The 22,219-nt window shown below is 31.6% G+C and overlaps 1 protein-coding gene across 1 annotated transcript; it reads left to right on the plus strand.

The window, feature by feature from the left end:
* The first annotated feature begins 14,842 nt into the window (after window positions 1-14,842).
* On the plus strand, window positions 14,843-18,046 carry LOC117910991 (receptor-like protein 7). Its single transcript, XM_034825159.1, has one exon. The coding sequence runs from the start codon at window positions 14,843-14,845 to the stop codon at window positions 18,044-18,046; it is 3,204 nt and encodes a 1,067-aa protein (XP_034681050.1).
* The last annotated feature ends 4,173 nt before the right edge of the window (window positions 18,047-22,219 follow it).

The following is a 22,219-nucleotide window of genomic DNA, read 5'->3' on the forward strand; positions in this document are numbered from 1 at the left end:
CAATCCCTCAAGATATTGTGGTCCATTTGTTGAGAATACCTATTGCTACCACTTTAATCAATAGTGATCCAATCCATAAGGAATATATGACCACCTTATGGACTTATCCATAAATCAAAGCCATTGAAGACCTCTACACTAACTTAATATTTTCTCGAATCCAACAACAGAGTAGTTTGGTGAAATCATGACTATCTGATAGCCAATAACATGATTCATCATAGGTCTTATTGAATGTGTAACCATAAACGCTAGTGCACTCACCATAGGAAATTTATCTTGATGATAAGGAGAAGTTATCTCTTCAATTAAGAGATAGTGAACTATAATCTCATATAGATTGCTAAGTTCATGAATTGGCTGTGAACAACTCATCAACTTGTAAGGAATTAATGACTTGGATCTTCCATGCAACTCCTAATGTACCAAAATCACATATAATGCAAGTGATACAAACTTGAATGCTCAAATTAATATTAATGCAGTTAAGGATAGATTAGTGGAAACTAAAAACTCATTTGTTACATCATGTCATGCTTTTAAGGGTTCTATCCCAACATAATTGTCCATTCTCGATTTTGAGATCCTTATTTATTTGTTCAATCAATAAACAATTAAACTTAGTTAAATAATAAGGTGCTCAATATCTATTATTTGGGATGAAGCCATAATAGTACATTATTATGTCTGTGAAGCCTTTAATCAAACTTTGAAAGACATAGTGGATATTGATGAATCATTTGGTAGAAAATTTATGATTTTAGAAGGAGATTTCACTAAGTTCTTCCAAATGTTCAAAAAATACAAAATCATAACTAATTGATGCATGTGTGGTTAAATCACTATTGTGGAAAAAATTTCAAGTTCCAAAATTTAAGAAAACTAAGAGATCCATCAATGATCAACAATTGTAAGATTTTCTAGTTCATGTCCGTAGTGGGTCTAAGCCTACTTATGGAGATGATACAATAAAGATACCATTACCAATGAGCATACCACATGAGAATGAGCTATCTGTTAACAAACCAATAGAGGAGTTGTTTCCAAAAATGGAAAATCACACAAATGATACTAAATATATGGTTGATAAAGCTATGATAACTCCTTGACATGAAAGTGTTGATTGACTAGCTAAATGAAAGCATTAGAAAACATAAAACTTTCATTTGAGATGATAAAAAGACAATTCCTAGTGCATCTAAGTTTTTCACTCACAATTAAAAGTCACAAGGACAAACAATAACTCATATTGAAATTTACCTACTAAAAACATGTTTTTAGTCATGGGAAACTATACATGGCTTTGTTAAAAGGGATTAAAAAAAACAACAAAAAGTTTAGTTATAAAAGGAAAACTACTAGATGGAAAGGATGGGGCTATTCACATGAAATGTGGTTTATAATGAAATTTTATTTCAAGATTAGTAATAATTACCACACAAACAAGAATTATATCCATGCACTATTAATTATTTTATCCTTTTAAATTCAATATGTGCATGTTTAACCTATATAATAAAACTTTATATTAGGAGAAGGTAGGAAGATGAAACAATAAGTTCATGATGAAGTACAATTAGAGTCCATGCAACACATTTGTGATACAAAAATGAAAGAAAAAGTAGCAAAATATTTTTTTTTCCTTAATTATTTAAACATACTATTTACATATATGCATATAATGAATATATAACTTTACTTACTTTCTATTTTGATTCTTGAATTCATAACTCAATAATGGAAAGCAAGATTGATGTGAGACACTAAACACTAAATGCAATATGGCATTTTTTTTCATAATTTAAAATGTTATGTTTTAAAAAATTTACATTCATGTACAAATTTGAATATCTTTAATTGAGGCAATTTCAATTATATGGTCTTGAGCGGGATGCAACAATTAAAGTTAATTGTAGAACCTTATGGGTAATGACTAAGAAAATATTAAGAGAATAAAAAGAAAACTCATATACATCTTATCAAGCTTCATTTATATTTTATGGTCTTTTTAAGTTTTGGTTAATTATTCTTCAAATTTTATATTACATTAGGAGAATAATTTCTTTGTTGTACAAATGTGAACTGACTATGGTATGTATGTATCTATCAAACAATGAAAAGTAAATTATTTTCTTTTATTGTGGATTATTGATGATATCAACTTTGGATTCTTTTTCTATTGTAATGACATATCTTTTATTTTATGGATTATTTTTTTCAATTTAAATGTATATACATTATTTTATTATTTATACATAGGAAAAGAATATAAAAGAAACTCATCGAAAATACCATAGGATGTCAAATTCATACACTACAAAAAGAAAAAAAAATGCTTTTAATGATGAATATTTAGTCACAAAATATTGTCACCAAAAATTTTATTTTGTCATGACCATGGTAACATTCTGATTATATATGTTTATTAACTTTCTAAAAAAAGGAAGATTTGGTGCCAAAATTTTTAGTCATGATCATTTTATCAATCGTCACAAAAAGATCGATGAGAAGAGTATTTAGTCATGGTGTTTTTTGAAATCGTGACTATATGTAAATTTTGGTGGAAGGAAACTTTGGTTCCAACAATAGAAACTGTGACAACATAAATATTTTAGTGACTCTTAGTCACGAGTTTAATTGATCATGACCATATGTGAACCTATACATCACAAATTATGTTAAACAATTATAATTTATTTTAAATATTTTAACCTATGGTCACGAGGTTCACCTAATCGTGACAAAGTTTATTATTTATTTTAAATGATTTTTAAGTTACTTATAACTATAATTTCTTAAAATATATATATATATATATATATATATATATATATATATATATATATTAATTATAAAAATTATCATTAATAGTAATAGCAATAATCTTGTTAATTGTAACAAGTTAAAATTATATTATTATATATTTTTAAGTTAAAAAACAAAATGGTGTGTCACCCATTTTTCTTTAATTAAAATTATATAATTTCGTTGTTACGATTCATATTTTGATAAGAAGTGAAATAAATTTAGTATATTAGTGTTAAAATATAATTGTTCGATTTGATATTATTTGATAAAAAGTTTAAATGCAATTGTCGATTAGGTAAATCAAAAAATAATTTTATGTATGATAAATAATCCTTATTGTATTTAAAATATCATTAAAAGCAATATTTTATAGAAAGACATTGGGATTGTCATTATCAATTAATATTTTTTTTGGTTAGGATGAAAATAAGATTGATTATATAATTTATATATTTGGCATAGAAAATCATAGATTTGAAACTAATAATAAACATTATATAAATATATTAGAAAGTTTTATTTTTTACAATTATCCAAATTTTTGAAAAGTTCAAAATCTTTTAATTAACAAAAAATATTTAATTGTTACACATTTTCCCTTTTATTTGTAAAGAACAACACTTAATTGTTGGCAAATTTTATAAAAATAAACCTGAAAAATATCATAATCAAATATATTTCTTTTTAAAATTTTATATTAATTCATATATCCATAATAATTTTTTCCTTAAAAAAATTATCCTTGTCATATTTTCAAATTTTTTGATATTTTATTTATTAAAGTCTTATGAAAGAAGAATCATGTTCACAAATAAGGCAAAAAGAATTATTGTCAAATATTATAAACTTTAATTTGTTTTGTTTTTCCTTTTTTTTTCATCATTATTTTATTTCTCTTAAGGTTTTTATACTTTTATCATTTTCCTTTTTCTTTTCTAAAAAAATGTTGAATTAAGTTGATATAATTTTTTATTATTTAGATTAAAATCTATTCCTTTGATAAAAGTAATTCTATTTTTGTGCATCATCTTAAAATTACTCATATTATGTTGTCTAAATAAAAAAATGCTTGTTTTTCTTGAAATTAATGCTTTGATAGAAAGTAAAATAAATTTTGATTTTATGTATGATAAATAATTCTTATTGTATTTAAAATACCAATAAAAGTGATATCTAAATTTTAATAAAATAAAACTATTAATAATTAAGATCAAATTGACCTTTCTATTGTCAATTGTGTCACATAAAGACATTGAAAATATCATTATCAATTGATATATATATATATATATATATATATATATATATATATATATATATATATATATATATATATATATATATATTATCATGGTGATAATAAAACTAGTTATGTAAAAATTTATTCTTTTGATGAAAGTAATTCTATTTTTGTGCATCATCTTAAAATTATTTATATTATGTTGTCTAAATAAATAAAAAAATGCCCATTTTTCTTGAAATTAATGCTTTAATAGAAAGTATAATAAATTTAGTATATTAGTATAAAAAAAATATGATGGTTCAATTTGATATTATATGATAAAAAGTTTAAATGCTAGTGTGAGTTACGTAAATCAAAAAGTAATTTTGATTTTGTGTATGATAAATAATTCTTATTGTATTTAAAATACCAATAAAAGTGATATCTAAATTTTAATAAAATAAAACTATTAATAATTAAGATCAAATTGACCTTTCTATTGTCAATTGTGTCACATAAAGACATTGAAAATATCATTATCAATTGATATATATATATATATTATCATGGTGATAATAAAACTAGTTATGTAAAAATTTATTCTTTTGATGAAAGTAATTCTATTTTTGTGCATCATCTTAAAATTATTTATATTATGCTGTCTAAATAAATAAAAAAATGCCCATTTTTCTTGAAATTAATGCTTTGATAGAAAGTATATTAAATTTAGTATATTAGTATAAAAAAAATATGATGGTTCAATTTGATATTATATGATAAAAAGTTTAAATGCTAGTGTGAGTTACGTAGATCAAAAAGTAATTTTGATTTTGTGTATGATAAATAATTCTTATTGTATTTAAAATACCAATAAAAATGATATCTAAATTTTAATAAAATAAAACTATTAACAATTATGATCAAATTGACCTTTTTATTGTTAATGGTGTTACATAAAGACATTGAAAATCTTATTATCAATTGACATATATTTTTTTGTCATGATGATAATAAAACTAGTTATGTAATCTATATATTTGGTGTAGAAAAATATAGATTTGAAATTAATAATAAACATTATCTAAATATATTGGAAAGTTTTCGTTTTTACAGTTATCCAAATACTTTTTTAAAAGTTAAAAAAAATTAATTTAGAAAAATATTTAATTGTTACACATTTTCACTTTTATTTGTAAAGAAAAACACATAATTGTTAGTAAATTTTATAAAAATAAGAGGATATTGAGTTTGTGCTAAAATCAATAGAAGACTTTGGCTTATGGTTGAGACCTTAATATGATCACATATCCCTATAGGTTGGATCACTATTGATGGAGGTTGATGTCAACAAATATTCTCAATAAAGGTACCATGATATCTTATTTGATTGAGATAATGTGTTCCCTTAGATGATCCAAAGGACATGTGATTTAGAAAACTATGGTCATAACAATTCATATAGTAGAATTTTGACATATGCAACTTGGAGTTAGAGTTATGTCAATTGATCACACAATATGTGGATCTGGAACTCAAGAATTCAAGAGGTAAACTTGATAGATTGATAACATTACCTTAGATTATGGACGCTAATTCATGGAGAGTCTACATTTGGTAAATAGTAAGGCATAAACCTAAGCTTTGTTTCATTGTAATTACATAAGATATTGAAGTGTAGTTGATTCTCTCTAGTGGAATGTTGAATCAACTTCAGAATTAGATTATGAGGGAGACAATATTTTTGTATGAGTCCCAATGGTCCCCGCTTAAGCTCCTAGTTCATGATGACATTTGCTTTGAGGATTTTGGGTTTCAATTTCATAAGTGTGGGACATTTTGGTAAAAGCGTAAGGTTGCATTAGATCTAATGAATTGTCTTTATGGACTGAGCTAATTAATTAATTAAAGCTCGATAGGTTAATTAATTAATTAGGACCTAAGTGGGTTGGATTTGATAACCCAAGCCTAATTTAGCCTCAAGTCCTTTAAGCCCATAAAGAGCCCTATAAATACCCTATTAGGGATTAGGATACTAGACCTTTTGTTTGTCTTCTTCCAAAAAGTCTTCACAAAGAGAAAAATCTAGCCACCTTCTAGAGAGAAAAGCCCATACTTTTCTCATGCCTCGATCCTTATGAGGGGTGATTAGGTGGAAAAACACCAAGTAGACAAGCCACAGTGTTTTTTATGGTTTCAAATTCTTCTTTGATTACTTCATCAACTTGAAATGATTTGAGAACATCCAGATCGAAATTATATGACCTCTACATTCTCTAGATCTATTATTGTGATTTTTATTGCCATGTTATTATGCTACAATCGATTTGGAGATGCCTAAGGTAGAAGACATGTACCCTATACAATCTAGGGCTTGGAAATGAAATAATTCAGAGTTCCTAGTAGCTACATGCTAAAAGTTTATCCAAAAAGAAGCAAAAAGAAAAGGGCAACAACGACTGCACGCCTTGTTGTTCGTGCTCTAGAACTTGCTATGTGAATGATAATATAAAATAGGTGTCAAAATGGTAAGTAAAAAATAGAAAAAGAGTTTCATAATATATTTGGTACTTATAATAAATAGTATATAGCGTAACAATCAAATAGTCATAAAACATTGTACAACCTGATATATGATCAATCAACCATATGCATAATCAATAGTTACGGTGCTACTCCAACTCTCCGCACATCCCCATATCATGCAAAAACTACTACCATGCCTTTTCCTCCACTAACATAAATAATATATTTGCCTATCAACGACACATATCTCACATAATATGGTGTCCTATAGATATAGGTCCCTTACATCTCTTGCCACTTTTCTCATTCAAACTACTCCAATGACTTTTCATTTCTCAACATAAGAAGAATATATAGTAAATCGGCTTTGGTATGCCCCTCCATCTCTGTAACATAATGATGGTCCGAGATACATAATAATCATAACAATAGAAATATAATTCTAAAACTAAATAAAATCATGATCATTGAATCATCTTAACCATTAATCTACATATATATCAATCCATAAGGAGCACATAATCATTATAAACATAACATTTGACCAACATAATTTTGAAACATATCTCATGATATTTGATAAATAATGAACGCATATAACATTTTAAACATAAGATATATATAATTCTAAAACTAAATAAAATCATGCATTATAAGTCACTCACAATAAAAATTCCAAACTAGAAGTGCATCAGCATTTTAGTTACGATGACTTAAATGATCTTACTTCAAAATAGTAACACTATATGAGCTTCTTCATGCTTTTTTTTTTTATATATATAATAGGTGAACACCCCTATTTATAGGAACCTAAAGCAAGTGAGCTTATAGGTGACTCGTTACATGCTTACCTAGGTAGCAATCGAAAGGAAATGATTAGTGTTTTTCTTATTATATGGAGACAACATATAATGACATGCTTAATCCTTGTAGTTGCTTGGTAGGTGAAGTAGGTCTATGAGTCACCATGCCCAGTTAGGTGTCAGATGATAAAAATGGCTTAGTGTCTTTTTGGTTACATGCATTTTGACACCTAATGCTTATTTGCACTCATTGTAACACCTCATACTTGGTTGCATACTTTTTGAGACCTTAAGTTTGGTTACATGCTTTCAACACCTCATACTTGGTTGCATGCTCTCAACATCTCATGCTTGATTACTTGGTTTTGACACCTCATATTTGGTTGCATGATAAAAATAGGCAAGAAGGTGATTAAAAGGGCAGATAACCTTCAAAAATATTATTTATAAAAGAAAAGTAAGGTTGTTACATCTGAGTTACTCTCATTGTAGTGTTTGGTTTTTGTACTTTGTTTGGTGCAAATGACCATGTATGGGAGTTTTATGCTAAGGATATTTTAATAGGAAAATCATTAAATCACCCACTACACCTTACCTTTATGGTATGTCACCCATCAAGAGAATCATCCCAACTATGCAATTTTACTATATTTGTGGCCACCAAATCAATGCATGGCTCTCATGCCCTAAAGCAATATACAATAAAGACCCAATATTCTTCCGGAAAAAAAAAAAGAGGAATAACTTCATCAAAGGACCAAGATATCATTCTTTTTCTATTCTCATCATTGTCTTTACATTAAGATATGAATTTGGATTGCCCGTGGAGGCCAATTGGTCCCTTGGGCCATTGGACATTAACCTCTACCTTAGTTTCTCTTACATTTTTGCAGAACGAGCAAAGCAAGAGATTTAGATGCCAAGAATCGAACAGTCGAAATCCACGTCATCTATATCGTGTGGCTTAGTTGCACGACCCTTGCAATAATGCTGCAACAAGAAGTGAATATGGAGAAAATGTGTTGGCCGTAGTTTCAGCCTGAAATAGAGAAATGCTATAGAAAGAAAAAATGGAAGAGTAACACCTGGGAACAAACTTAGGAATAGATGAGTTAAGACAGTCCACCAAAAAACAGAGGACCCTTTTTATTTTTCTTTGTATTCTCGGTTCTGCTATTTTTGTTGTACAATCACTACATTTCAAACCAGATGTAAAGAGATTTAACTTGAGTAAATCTCTCCACGTGGAAGCATGACAACCACTCAAAACATAAAACAAAAAAATTATTTTTACATATATAACCTAACATAGCATCACATTATGTTACATTCTCCCCCCTAATGTGATGTTCCTCTACACCCAAAAGCTTTCGGAAGTGAACAAGTTTCTCCAAAGGCAATGCTTTAGCAAAGATATCAGCAAACTGCTTCTCTGATTTGCAGTACATCAATTGAACCTCCCCATCTGAAATATTTTCTTTAATAAAATGATACTTCACTACAACATGCCTAGTCTTACTATGAAAAACATAGTTTTTTGCACTGGCTATAGTAGATTTGTTGTCACAAAGTAGATATGTTGCTTCATTTTGCTTTTCCTTGATGTCTTCTAAAATTCTTCTCAACCATATGGCTTGAGAAGTTGCTAATGAAGCTAAAATGTACTCTACTTCAACAGATGATTGAGCCATAGAACCTTGCTTTTTTGAGACCCAAGATATAACACCTAACCCAAGGGAGAATGCATAGCCTGATGTGCTTTTCATGTCATCAATACAGCCACCCCAATCACTATCACAATGGCCAATTAGCTTCACTTCAATATTCCTAAAATATTTTATTCCAAGTTCAACCATGCCTTGCAAATGTCTCAAGACTCTTTTTGTTGCTCCAAGATGTAAATGACTAGGATAGTGCATGAATCTTGAAAGAAAGCTTGCTGCAAACATGATGTCAAGTCTAGTTGTAGTGAGATACAACAAATTTCCAACAAGACTTCTAAAGTGAGTTTCATCAACCATCTTCCCTCCATCTTCTTTCCTCAACTTTTCATTCACAACTAACAGAGTAGATACAGGATTACAACCAGCCATGCCAAACTTTTTGAGGATATGTTCAACATACCTCTTTGGAAAATAAACACACCATCTTCTTCTTGATAGACTTCAATTCCCAAAAATAATGCAACAATCCCATATCACTCATTTCATATTTTTTTTCATCATTTCATTTCTAAATTTTTCAACCATCTTCTCATCATTTCCAGTAAATATCAAATCATCAACATAAAGAGCAACAATAAGGATTTGGGAATTATTTTTGCTCTTCACGTAGAGGGTAGGCTTACTTTTGCTTCTAATAAAACCATTTTCAATGAAGTACTTGTCAATTTGAGTGTACCAGGCACGAGGAGCTTGTTTCAAACCATATAAGGCTTTCTTTAACTTGTAAACTTTGTTTTCTTCCTCATCAACAACAAATCCTTGAGGTTGTTCAACATAGATCTCTTCGTCCAGCTTTCCATTCAAAAATGCAGATTTTATGTCAAGTTGGTACAACAACCAACCTTTTTAAGCAGCCACTACAATAATAGTTCTAATAGTATCAAGGCGAGCAACTGGAGCAAAGGTCTCATGGAAATCAACACCCAGCTGTTGTGAATATCCTTTTGCAACCAACCTAGCTTTAAGCCTTTGAACTCTACCATCAGAATGGTATTTCACCCTATAAATCCATTTCACCCCAATGATTTCTTTGTCTTTTGGCTTTTCAACCAGCTGCCATGTTTCATTTTTCTCAATGACATCAATTTCTTTTTCCATTGCTTTCCTCCAATCTTCATCTTTTATTGCCTCTTCGAAACTTTGAGGTTCAACAATGCACAAATTGCATCTCTCATAAACATCACTCAAACTTCTCATTTTTCTTGGAGTTGAGGATGGTGATGACGAGCTTGAAGTTGGAGACTCAGTTGAGGGAGATAATGGAACTGATCTTGGGGAGTCTTGAGGTGATGAAGTTGAAGTGCTACCATTTCCAGTTTCAACAAGTGTTTTTGTTTGAAGTTTATCAACAAGAATTGCTTTCTTCTGAATTTACCTTTTTCCCAATTCCAAACAGTTTTTTCATCAAAAATAACATATCTACTTATGATCAACTTGTTGGTTTTCAAATTATACAACCTATAACCCTTTGATTGTGAACTATAACCCATGAAGATGCATTTTTCACTTGTTTCATCCATCTTACTCCTTCTTTCCTTTGGTACTTGTGAATAACATAAGCACCCAACACTTTGAAATGTCTAACAAATGGCTTTCTTCCACTCCATGCTTCAATCGGAGTTTTGTTCAATAATGCTTTTGTTGGGCATCTATTCAAAAGATACATAGCAGTGTTAACTGCTTCAGCCCAAAAAATTTAGGCAAGCCCTTCTCATATAACATAGCTTTAGCCATTTCCGTAACTGTTTGATTCTTCCTTTCAACTACTCCATTTTGTTGAGGAGTATATGCAACAGTAAGTTGTCTCTCAACCCCTTCATCTTCACAAAAATTACCAAATTGGCTTGAAGTATATTCCATTTCTCTGTCACTTCTCAAGGTCTTTATGTAGCAACCACTTTGCTTTTCAACAAAACTCTTGAATTTTTTGAAGATAGAGAACACTTCTGATTTTTGCTTCATGAAGAACACCCAGAACACCCAAGTCATTCTTGTAAAATCATCAATGACCAATACGAAGTACTTGTTGTTGCATTTAGAAGGTGTAAACATAGGCCCACATATAACAGTGTGAATTAACTCCAATACCTTATTTGCTTTCCAAGCAACTCCTTTTGGAAATGATTGTCTATGATGCTTCCCAAGAGCACAAACGTCACATACTTCATTCTTTTCTTCAATGGTGTTTGGCAATCCTTGTACCATCTTCCTTTGACAAAGAATCTTCAAGCTATTGAAGTTCAAGTACCCAAATCTTCTATGCCACAACCAAGCTTCTTCAACATCTTCCATTCTCAAAGCCACATTTTCAGCATATTTGAAGACAATTGGAAAGCTTCTATTTTTCTCCATCTTTATCTTCTTCACTAAATTTATTCTATGCTCCTTATCATAAATGGTGCACTCATTATCTTCAAAGTGAAGTTTATACCCATGCTCTATTAGTTGTGCCACACTCAACAAATTTTGCTCCAAGGCTGGTACAAGAAGAACATCTCTGATGTACTTGGTTCCCACTTTAGTTTGGATGCCAACTGTGTTTTTCCCTTTAACATTCACTAAATCACCATTACCCATTTTGACTTGTGAGTTGATGGTTGTATCCATGTCAAGGAAAATATTTTTGTTACCAGTCATGTGGTTTGTGCAGCCACTGTCAAGGAACCACACATTATTCTTTTGCTCAGTAACACTTTGACAAGCATAAAACATGTTTTCATCAGCCTCTTTCTCCTCAGCATAACTTGCTTATTGATTGTTCTTAAATCTGCAATCTTTTTTAACATGCCCAAATTTTTTACAATTGAAGCATTGAGGCTTCCTTTTGAACCAACAATCTTTTTTAACATGACTACTTTTACAAATATTACACTTTGAGAATGATGAGCCTTCTTCATTAGTGAACTTTCTTCCATAGTTGAATCTTCCTCTACCTCTTCCATCTCTTCGTCTTGCTCTTCCTCGTCCAATTCTACCACCTCTTGATGAATCATTTCTTTCAACATTTCTGGAGTTAAGGCTTATTTTTTTATTGGAATGCACTTTCTACTGATTTTTCATAATGCCTCAACAATCTCTGTTCATAAGTTTTTAAAGACCCAAATAGATCTTGTACACTGAGCAGTGATAGATCTTTTGTTTCTTCAATCACGGCCACAATTGGGTCAAATTTGTCAGGTAGACTGATCAAAAGTTTCTCAACAATTCTTTTATCACTAAATTCTTCACCATATGACTTCATCTGATTTACTAACTCCATAAATCTGGAAGAAAACTCATTTAGAATTTCATTCTCCTTCGTTTTCATATTTTTCCAGCTCTCTTCTTAAAGCTTGAAGCTTTACTGACCGGGTTCTTTTATCTCCTTAGAACTCCTATTGAAGGATGTCCCATGCTTCTTTAACTTTTGAAGCTCTCATAATTCTTGGAAAGATGTTGTTACCAACACCTTGTTGAATAAATAAGAGAGCTTTTGCATCCATTTTTTTCAATTCTTTCAACTGATCTTTTTCAACCGGAGTTAGTGTAATCACATTGTCAGGTTCATCAAAACCATTTTCAACCAAATCCCAAACATCTTGAGACATAAATAATGTTTTCATTTTTACGCACCAAAAATCATAATTTTCTCCTTCAAATAATGGAATAGAAGAAGGTTGAGAACTCATACTTGTAACACTTGTGCTGGCCATTGATCTACCCTTCAAGTCCTTGGTCCATCTGCTTCAAGATTGAGGGTTTCTAGCTACATAATCTGATTGCACAGCAACATCACCAATTCAGCTGCATTGTAGGTTTGGATTTGGGTCTTCGGATTAAAAGAAACCCTAGTATCCTTCCTTTCCAAAACAGAGGAAATTTCTTAAAATTCCATACACAAGAGGCATGTTGTAAGAGATAAAAGGGCTTGAAAAGAAGAAGTGGATTAGATTAGATTGGAAACAACAAGGTGGGTCGAAGATTAGATTGAGAGGTGGATTCATGAAATGGGTTGCTCTGATACCAATTCTGTTGGTTGTAGTTTTAGCCTGAAACAGAGAAAGGCTATAGAAAGAAAAAATGGAAGAGTAACACCTGGGAACAGAGGAGTTAAGACAGTCCACCAAAAAACAGAGGACCCTTTTTCTTTTTCTTTGTATTCTCGGTTCTGCTATTTTTGTTGTACAGTCACTACATTTCAAACCAGATGTAAAGAGATTTAACTTGAGTAAATCTCTCCAAGTGGAAGCATGACAACCACTCAAAACATAAAACAAAAAAGTTATTTTTACATATATAACCTAAAACAGCATCACATTATGTTATAAAATGCCCACTCCCTAGTTTGTCCTATATTAATTTAAAATAGTTATCAATTACAAAATCTTCTCCCTTATTTTTAGCAATTCTTCACGCCTTCTTTCTCATAAAAAAACTTATCAATTCCACCTCAATTAATCTTTTAAACGTCTACTCCTATCTTCAAACTCTTTCACATTCCTTTCAACTAACCTTAAGTCCATTTAATAATGCTCCCTTGGGTTTGACCCGGAGAAGGTTGCTACAAATTCAAAGTTTTTGCATTTGGAGGCTTCAGCAACATCTTTCAACCTCAAAACGCAAGCAAAGAGTATTGCCATCCGGTCTCAATAGGAATTAGTGGAGGAGGTTGAAAAGCATATTCAAGATCCCTGGTGATAATATCCACAAGTTGCTCGTTTGACCATATATAGCATGTATTTCAGGATGTGCTTCTATAGTACGTCTGCCTACCATATGTTCAGCATCTTCTTTGAATAACTTTTTGCTGGTGCATGGAACCCTGTCCCTGAGATTCTGCTACTAGAGGATAGAAAAGTAACCCATGATTAAAGAGATTCCAAATAGTTGTGAACTTCTTTGCAAGATGAATATAGCAATTTTCATAAATATCAAGTACTAAGTTAAAAAAAAAATAATAAATCTCATTTTCTTGTTGCTGATCACATAACCAATTTCCACCGCTCAGTGGTTTGGAGAAGTTAGAAAGAATTTCAATGGGTGCCAAGGTCATTTGAAATGGAGAGGTACCTGATAACCCATGAGCAAGATTTTTTATTAAAGGGGCTGCAATTGCACAATTAATACTGCAAGCCATACCTTCTAAACTAGGTTATTATTGGGTTATAATTTTGCAATATATGCCCTCAAAAGGAAAATTGCATATATTTTATACATGTATTGTAATTTTGTTTCTGGCTAACTTTGAGTCCATATAATCCAATGCATGTTTCCAGATTCATTTCAAGGAAAATCTTGTGTTTATTGTGAAATTAAACTCTCTTGTTTCCAAGAAGCATGCCAAAATTTCTAGCCAGGCATGTATTAGTCAAGAGTGCTTATATCATGACTTAAATCTTCTTCATGTTGCTTAGGAAAGGCATATCCAAGTCCAAGTCATTTTTAATTGGAAAAAAAAATATTATATCCAAGTTTTGACAAAAGTTGGATTTTCTTTCAACTACAAAAGTAAGGCAAGATGAAAATGGTGGAGTGATAAATGCATAAAGATTAAGAGAAACAATAAATAAGAGAAAAGACTTAGAAAAAAAAAAACTCATTTTAGTGGCCATTCCAAGTCTTTCTGGTTGAAAATCCATTCGCCTGGTCTAAGCTATCTAAAGTCAATTAAATGGCCTAATTTTTTTGATCCATTGAATCTCTGATGTGCCAACCGGCTGCTACAATGATTCCTTTGTAACATTTATACATAGAGCGCTTCATTCTTACATCTTTCACCAAAAATGGAGTTCATGAAACTTTGCCATTTACTTCCGTTCATCTTTCTGTTCTTTTCCTTCGTGATCTCACCATCATCCTCCCAGGCTTCCCTCCCTCATCAGTGCCTAGACAACCAAAAATTGGCCCTTCTGCGATTTAAGAATGAATCCTTCTCATTTTCATCATCCTCATCTTCGAAATCTGAATCTTGGAAGCCAGATACTGACTGTTGTTCCTGGGAAGGCATCAAATGTGACAACACCACTGGTCATGTGATCAGCCTTGACCTCAGTTGGGATCAACTTGTTGGAGACATTGATTCCAACAGCAGCCTATTCAAACTTCACAGCCTCATGAGGCTCAACCTCTCCCATAACTCCTTTCATTTTTTCAACTTTAATTCTGAGCTTTTTGGGTTTCCCCAGCTTGTGAATTTGACGCACCTTGATCTTGCCAATTCAGGTTTTTCAGGCCAAGTACCTCTCCAAATGTCTCGCTTGACAAAATTGGTGTCTCTCAATCTCTCTGACAATCAGCAGCTAAAGCTTGAAAACCCCAACCTGAAAATGCTAGTTCAAAACATGTCCAGCTTGAGAGAACTCTGTCTGGATAAAGTTAACATGTCAACGCGGAATGGCAACTGGTGCAAGGCGATATCTTCTGCAGCTCCTAATCTTCTGGTGTTAAGGTTATGGGACTGTTCCCTTTCAGGTCTAATTGATTCTTCTATTTCAAATCTTCATCTTCTCTCAGAACTTGTGCTCTCAAATAACAATCTCTTGTCAGAAGTTCCCGATGTCCTGACAAATCTCTCTTCTCTGGTCTCCATTCAACTTAGTTCATGTGGACTGCATGGTGAATTTCCAGGAGGTATCTTCCAGCTACCAAATCTGCAGATAATTGACGTATCAAACAATCCAAACCTCTATGGATTGTTACCAGAATTCCCTCAGCAAAGTGCACTCAGGGAATTGTCCCTCTCATGCACAAAATTTCATGGGAAATTACCGGAGTCAATAGGCAACCTTGAGTTTTTGACCAACTTATATCTTGACAATTGTAATTTCTCTGGAACACTCCCAAACTCAATTGGCAACCTTACAGCACTTCAATATTTGTCTCTCTCATCAAACTGTTTCAGTGGTTCAATTCCTTCTTTAGCTTTACCAAAGAAAATTACTGATGAACTGGTGGAGCAGTCCCATTTGTCTCCAGAAAGCAGGCTTCTGAACCTCAGGCTCCTTGATTTGCGCAATAACTCATTTGATGGTATCACTGACTATTCTTTGTTTACACTCCCATCTTTGAAAGACCTTATGCTTGGAAAGAACCGGTTTCATAGTCTACCTGATGAGGGTCCCTTCACACCCTCCTCAAGTTTGAGTTGGCTGGATCTGAGTGAAAATGAATTCCAGGGCCCGATTTCAAGACTGCTCACTGTGCTCACAAGCCTAGAAATCCTTAATCTTTCTTCCAACAAGTTCAATGGCAGTATGGATCTGGGCATGTTCTCTAACTTGACCAAGCTTCGTCATCTTTATCTATCTCATAATGACTGGTCAGTAACTGCTAGTGCCAATTTAACATTTCCCCAACTTGTTTCTCTTCACCTATCTCATAATCACTGGTCGATGACTGATAGTGATGATTTAGCCTTTCCCAACCTTAAGATGTTGAAGATGCGTTCATGCAATGTAACAAAATTCCCAAGTTTCTTGAGAAACCTTCACAGTATGGAAGCTCTGGACCTTTCCAGCAATGGAATCAATGGTCAAATACCCAACTGGATTTGGAGTAGCTCTTTGATCGGTCTGAATCTTTCCCAGAACTTGCTAACGGGTTTAGATCGACCTTTGCCAGATGCCTCCTCACTTCAAATGGGAGCTTTGGATGTTCATTCCAACAAACTACAAGGTTCACTTCCATTTCTGTCCCAGCAGATTGAATTTCTAGATTATTCTGATAACAATTTCAGGTCTGTCATCCCAGCTGACATTGGTTCATATCTCTCCAAGGCGTTCTTCTTTTCAGTTTCAGGCAATAACCTCATTGGAAAAATCCCCACATCAATCTGCAGCGCCAGGAAATTTCAAGTTCTTGATCTGTCGGATAACCAGTTGAATGGTACAATTCCTACATGTTTGGGGAACTTCAGCAGTGAACTATTAGTACTTAATCTAGGCGGGAACAATTTGCAAGGAACCATGCCTTCGAGTTATGCAGAAACCCTAACCACGCTTGTGTTCGATGGAAATGGGTTAGAAGGAAAGGTTCCGAGATCTTTGTCAACTTGTAAAGGATTGGAAGTTTTAGACCTTGGAGACAACCAAATACATGATACCTTCCCGTTCTGGTTGGGGAATCTACCACAGTTGCAGGTTCTTGTCTTGCGCTCCAATAAGTTCTATGGTCCCATAGGATATCCACAAAACAAGAATGTCTTTCCTATGCTTCATGTAATCGATATCGCTTCCAATGATTTTGTTGGTCATTTGCCATCAGAATACTTTCTCACTTGGACGGCAATGATGAAAGTGGATGAGGGAAAATCCAAAGTACAGTACCTGGGAGTGAGTGCAAGTTATTCTTATTACATCAGAGTGAAACTAACAATGAAAGGAGAAAACATGACACTAGAAAGGATCCTAAATATTTTCACATCCATCAACCTCTCCAACAATGAATTTGAAGGAAAAATTCCAAAGTTGATCGGAGAACTCAAGTCACTGCACGTCCTGGACTTGTCCCATAACAATCTTGATGGCCCTATACCCTCATCGCTCGAAAATCTACTCCAACTTGAATCATTAGATCTCTCGCATAATAAGCTTTCAGGAGAGATCCCTCAGCAACTTGTAAGGCTGACATTCCTTTCCTTCATAAACCTGTCAGCAAACGAACTCCAAGGATCTATACCAAGTGGTGCACAATTTAACACATTTCCTGCAGGATCCTATGAGGGGAACCCAGGGCTATGTGGGTTTCCATTGCCCATGAAGTGTGAAGCTGCAAAGGAAGCACTGCCCCCAATTCAGCAACAGAAGCTGGAATTGGATTCCACGGGTGAATTTGATTGGACAGTGCTACTAATGGGATATGGTTGTGGACTAGTAGCAGGCTTGAGCATGGGATACATCTTATTCTGGGGAAATGGATTCATTGCTGAAAGTATTACAACAAAAATGCAACAATCACGCTTGAGATCAAGCCAGCAAAGGAGGAGTTAGCCGAATCTCACAAGAAAATGAAGTCTGCCACTTTCTCAGTGAATTAACTGACTGTTGTACATTGAGAAGCCATGTGAGTTGTTTTTGAATTACTAAGATTGCTCTAGATTAGATGTAGAAACCTTTAATTTGAGCCTCAATAATCGTTTCTTGCTCATTGAAATATCCTTATTTGACTTGTATATTATCTGCTTTAATTTCCTCTTAGCTTGCATGTTATCAATGAAGACAGTTTATGCCAATAAATCTACATCGATGCAATCTAAATAAAAGCTTTGGTTGCATTGTCTAGTGAGTTCATGCACATGGGACTTAAGTGAGATGCTGTAATTATGAAAAGGCAAGAAGGTATTTTGAGTAAATATTTGGAGATAACCGAGCCTTGAATGTTTGTTTGGAATGATTCTTGGAGGGTTAGAAATGATTTTTAAATATTTTTTAATGCTTACAAATGTTTTTCTTTTAAAAATAAAGGTATTTTGATGATTCTAAAGGGAACTTAAAAAATTTAGCAAATCACTAGAAGTAACTTCTAAAAATCACATTTTTAATATTATATAAATTTTTTTTATTTATTATAAAAATTAATTTAAAATTAATATTTTTAATTGATTCTTTATAGAAATGTTTTTAATAGAATATTATTCACAAAAGTGTTGTATGTTTTTGTGTTTATTAATTATGTGCTAGCTATTGGTTTTTTAGCTTTGTTTGGTATTTTTCAAGATTAAAAATATGTTAATATATTTTCTATTTATTAAATTGTACTTAAAACATGTGGTAATAATTATACCATAAGATATAAGGAAAAGGAAGAGGATGATAGGAAAAAATAGTCATCATTGCTATCAAAGACTCCCAAAAGAAGTCATCTCTTTGAAAGTCATTATTTGACAGGAGTGTCATTCACTAACCATTTAATACTATTATTGTAAAGTTAATGATGACTATTTTATCCAACCTTTCTTAATGATATTTTGATCATCTTCTAGATGTATATTTTTCACTCTCATTATTATTCATTGATGACTATTTTTCATAGCATCCAATGAATGGCTATTTTGAACGGTAGAAAAAGAAAAAAGATAGGGAAAAACAGTCATCATTGTCATCAAAGACTCCAAAAAAGTCATCTCTTTGAAAGTCATTATTTTAGGGGGGGTGTCATTCATCAACCATTTAATACTATTATTGTAAAGTTAATGACGACTAATTTATCCAACATTTCTTAATGATCTTTTGGTCGTCTTCTATTAAAGATGTATATTTTTCACTTTCATTATTATTCATTGAGGTATTTTTCATAGTCTCCAATGACGGCTATTTTGAAAATAGTCATATGCACTTGATAATTTTTCTTCTTCATATTATATGCATTTGTTGATGACTAAAAAATCACATAAAAGCTCATTCAAATAAGATAGCATATAACTTACCAATGACACATTGCAAAATAACCTAAATATGCAACCCCTAGAGACCTTACCAATAAAAAAAACCTCCTCCAAGAATTCTTGCAACTATCCTTGTCATTTGTCATGCATGATTCTAATAAGTTTATTCTCCAATGGGCACTCCAATCAATCCTTTAAGTTTATCCCCAACTTGAAGACTAAGCACTCAACCTTACTTGAAGAATAGACACTCATCCTAGCACAATTAATGAGCAAGTACAAAGCAAAGCTAGGATCAACATAAGGGTACACTAGAAATGTTTTACAAATGAGAGTTTAATGCACCAAAGAGAGAAAGAGAGCTTTGAATATGAGAAATAGATAGTTAGAGAGTTAAATGCAGGTGTTCTCTTATCAATAAATGAATGAGAGCTCTCCATTTATAGATTTCCAACCTTGGACACCAAAAAATGCTCCAACGAGTCTTTCTTGGTTGAGCTCTGATCGACCGATTGAGTAGTCATTAAGCATTAAATGTTTAGTAGGTGATGGTTGGGGTTTGACCATTGGGGGTTTGACCAAACCTCGACCAAGAAAAGGTGCCCCTTGATCGGGAAAGTAACGCTTCTGGAAAAAAAGAGAAATTTTTTTACACCCTTTAATTAATCCTTAATAGGGAATGTTGGGATTAAGCCCTGGAAAGCATGATATGATGTAACAGTTGAGATTCATTTATTTATGTTTCTTGGTTTCCCTTTTATAATCTCATTTGCATTAATTGGTTATTTAAGCATACACACCCTACATCACTTGCATCATACATGACTTGGGTACATCAGGAGTTACACAAAAGATCCAAATCATGGGTTGTTCATAGTTAATTCATGGATTTAGGCAATTCATATAAAACTATAGTGTATTACCTCATAATTGGAGGGATAACTTGTCTTGGCTATTAAGATGGTTTTCTCATAGTGAGTGCACTAGTACATGTGATACACATTGGACAAGACTTACGGTAAATTATGACACAAGGCTATCAATTGTTATGATTGACTAAGCTACTATACTACATGGACTCTCAACCTTAAGATGATATTGAGTTTGTGCCAAAATCAATAGGAGACTTTGACTTATGGGTAAGACCTTAAGTGGTCATATATCCTCATGGACTGGATCACTATTGATGGAAGTTGGTGGCAACAGGTATTCTCAATAAAGGCACAATGATATCTCATGGATTGAGACAGTCTATCCTCTTGGGTGATCCAAAGGACATGTGATGTAGAAAACTATGGCCATAAGAGCATTTCCTTTTGTGGAAATTTGACATATACTCTTTAGAGTTAGAGTATATCAATTGATCAGATAAAAGGTAGGATTTATAACTGAAGGATTGGAAAGGTAATCTTGATAAGCGATAGCATTATCTTGTTAGATTATGAACACCAGTTCATGGAGATTCTATATACAATAGATATTAGGTCACAAACCCAAGCTTGGTCTCGTTGTTATTTACATGAAGTACTGAAGTGTAGTTGATTCTCTTTAGTGAAATGTTGAATTAACTACAAATTGGATTCTAAGGGAGTTAGTACTCCTATAGGTCATAATGGTCCTTGTTTTGAGCTTATATACTATAATGGCATCGTTTATGAGGGTTGGGTTGACTTTTTGTTCACTTTTGTGTATAAGGGTGTTTTGGTAATTACGCAAGGTTGCATAGGGGTTAGTGAAATAAAACTCTTTCATAACGTAACTTCCTCTTATTATTTATTATATATTATTAATATCAAATCAAAACTATTTGACTTCCGCAATTATCCTAAATATTTTTTTTCTTAAAATACCTTTGTCCATTTATGTAATACCACCAAATCATTCACTTTCCACTTTTTTATTTATAAGTTATCATTAAATTATTCTAAATTGTCACCATTGTTCCATCTTATCTCATTTAGTCTATTTTAAAGTTGCATGTTATGGATTATCATTATTTTAATTTTAATAGGGAAAAGTGGGTTTTGACTCACTAATTTGAAAAAATATAGAAAAAAGAACCTTAATTTTTATAAATCAATTTTATTTTTCATCCATTTAAAAATATTTTAAAATATATGTACTTTTTCATAAGTTAGATAATTATTTCGTAAAATACCATTTTTATAATATTAAATAAAATTATTAAAAAAAAAATTATCGTTTTAATTTGATAAAAGTATCTTACAAATAAATACATTATAAATTTTTTATTGTATAATATGATATACAAATCATTTTGGAAAAGTTCTCTAGGATTCTCAAGTGATAAATAAAATCTTTCTAATTTTCTAGTTAATAATGATTTTATATTTTGTATTGTATAAATTCACTCATCTTCTCATTTTTTTTTAATAATAAAATTGAATAAAAATTTTGTTAGTTGACATCAACAATAAAATAAAAAAAATTAAAAATTAAAAATACAATTAAAACCAAAAAAAAAAACTTAAAAATATTAAAATATATACCCATTGTATTTCCAACTTTTTCTTGAATCTATATTTTTTATTAGTGTGATTTAGCAAAGTGAAATTTAATATTTTATTTTTATATTTTTAGCTTTAATTTTTTTTAGTTTTAATTGTATTTTTTATTTTTAAAATTTCTTATTTTATTAATTTCAAATAAGTTATCATGGTAAAAAAAAAATTGTCAATATAAATAAAAGGTTATTTTAGGAAATAATTATTTTACTTGTGAAAAATACATGTACTTTAAAATATTTTTAAATGGATAA

Source organism: Vitis riparia, chromosome 3, assembly GCF_004353265.1.
Source record: "Vitis riparia cultivar Riparia Gloire de Montpellier isolate 1030 chromosome 3, EGFV_Vit.rip_1.0, whole genome shotgun sequence".
NCBI lineage: Eukaryota > Viridiplantae > Streptophyta > Magnoliopsida > Vitales > Vitaceae > Vitis > Vitis riparia.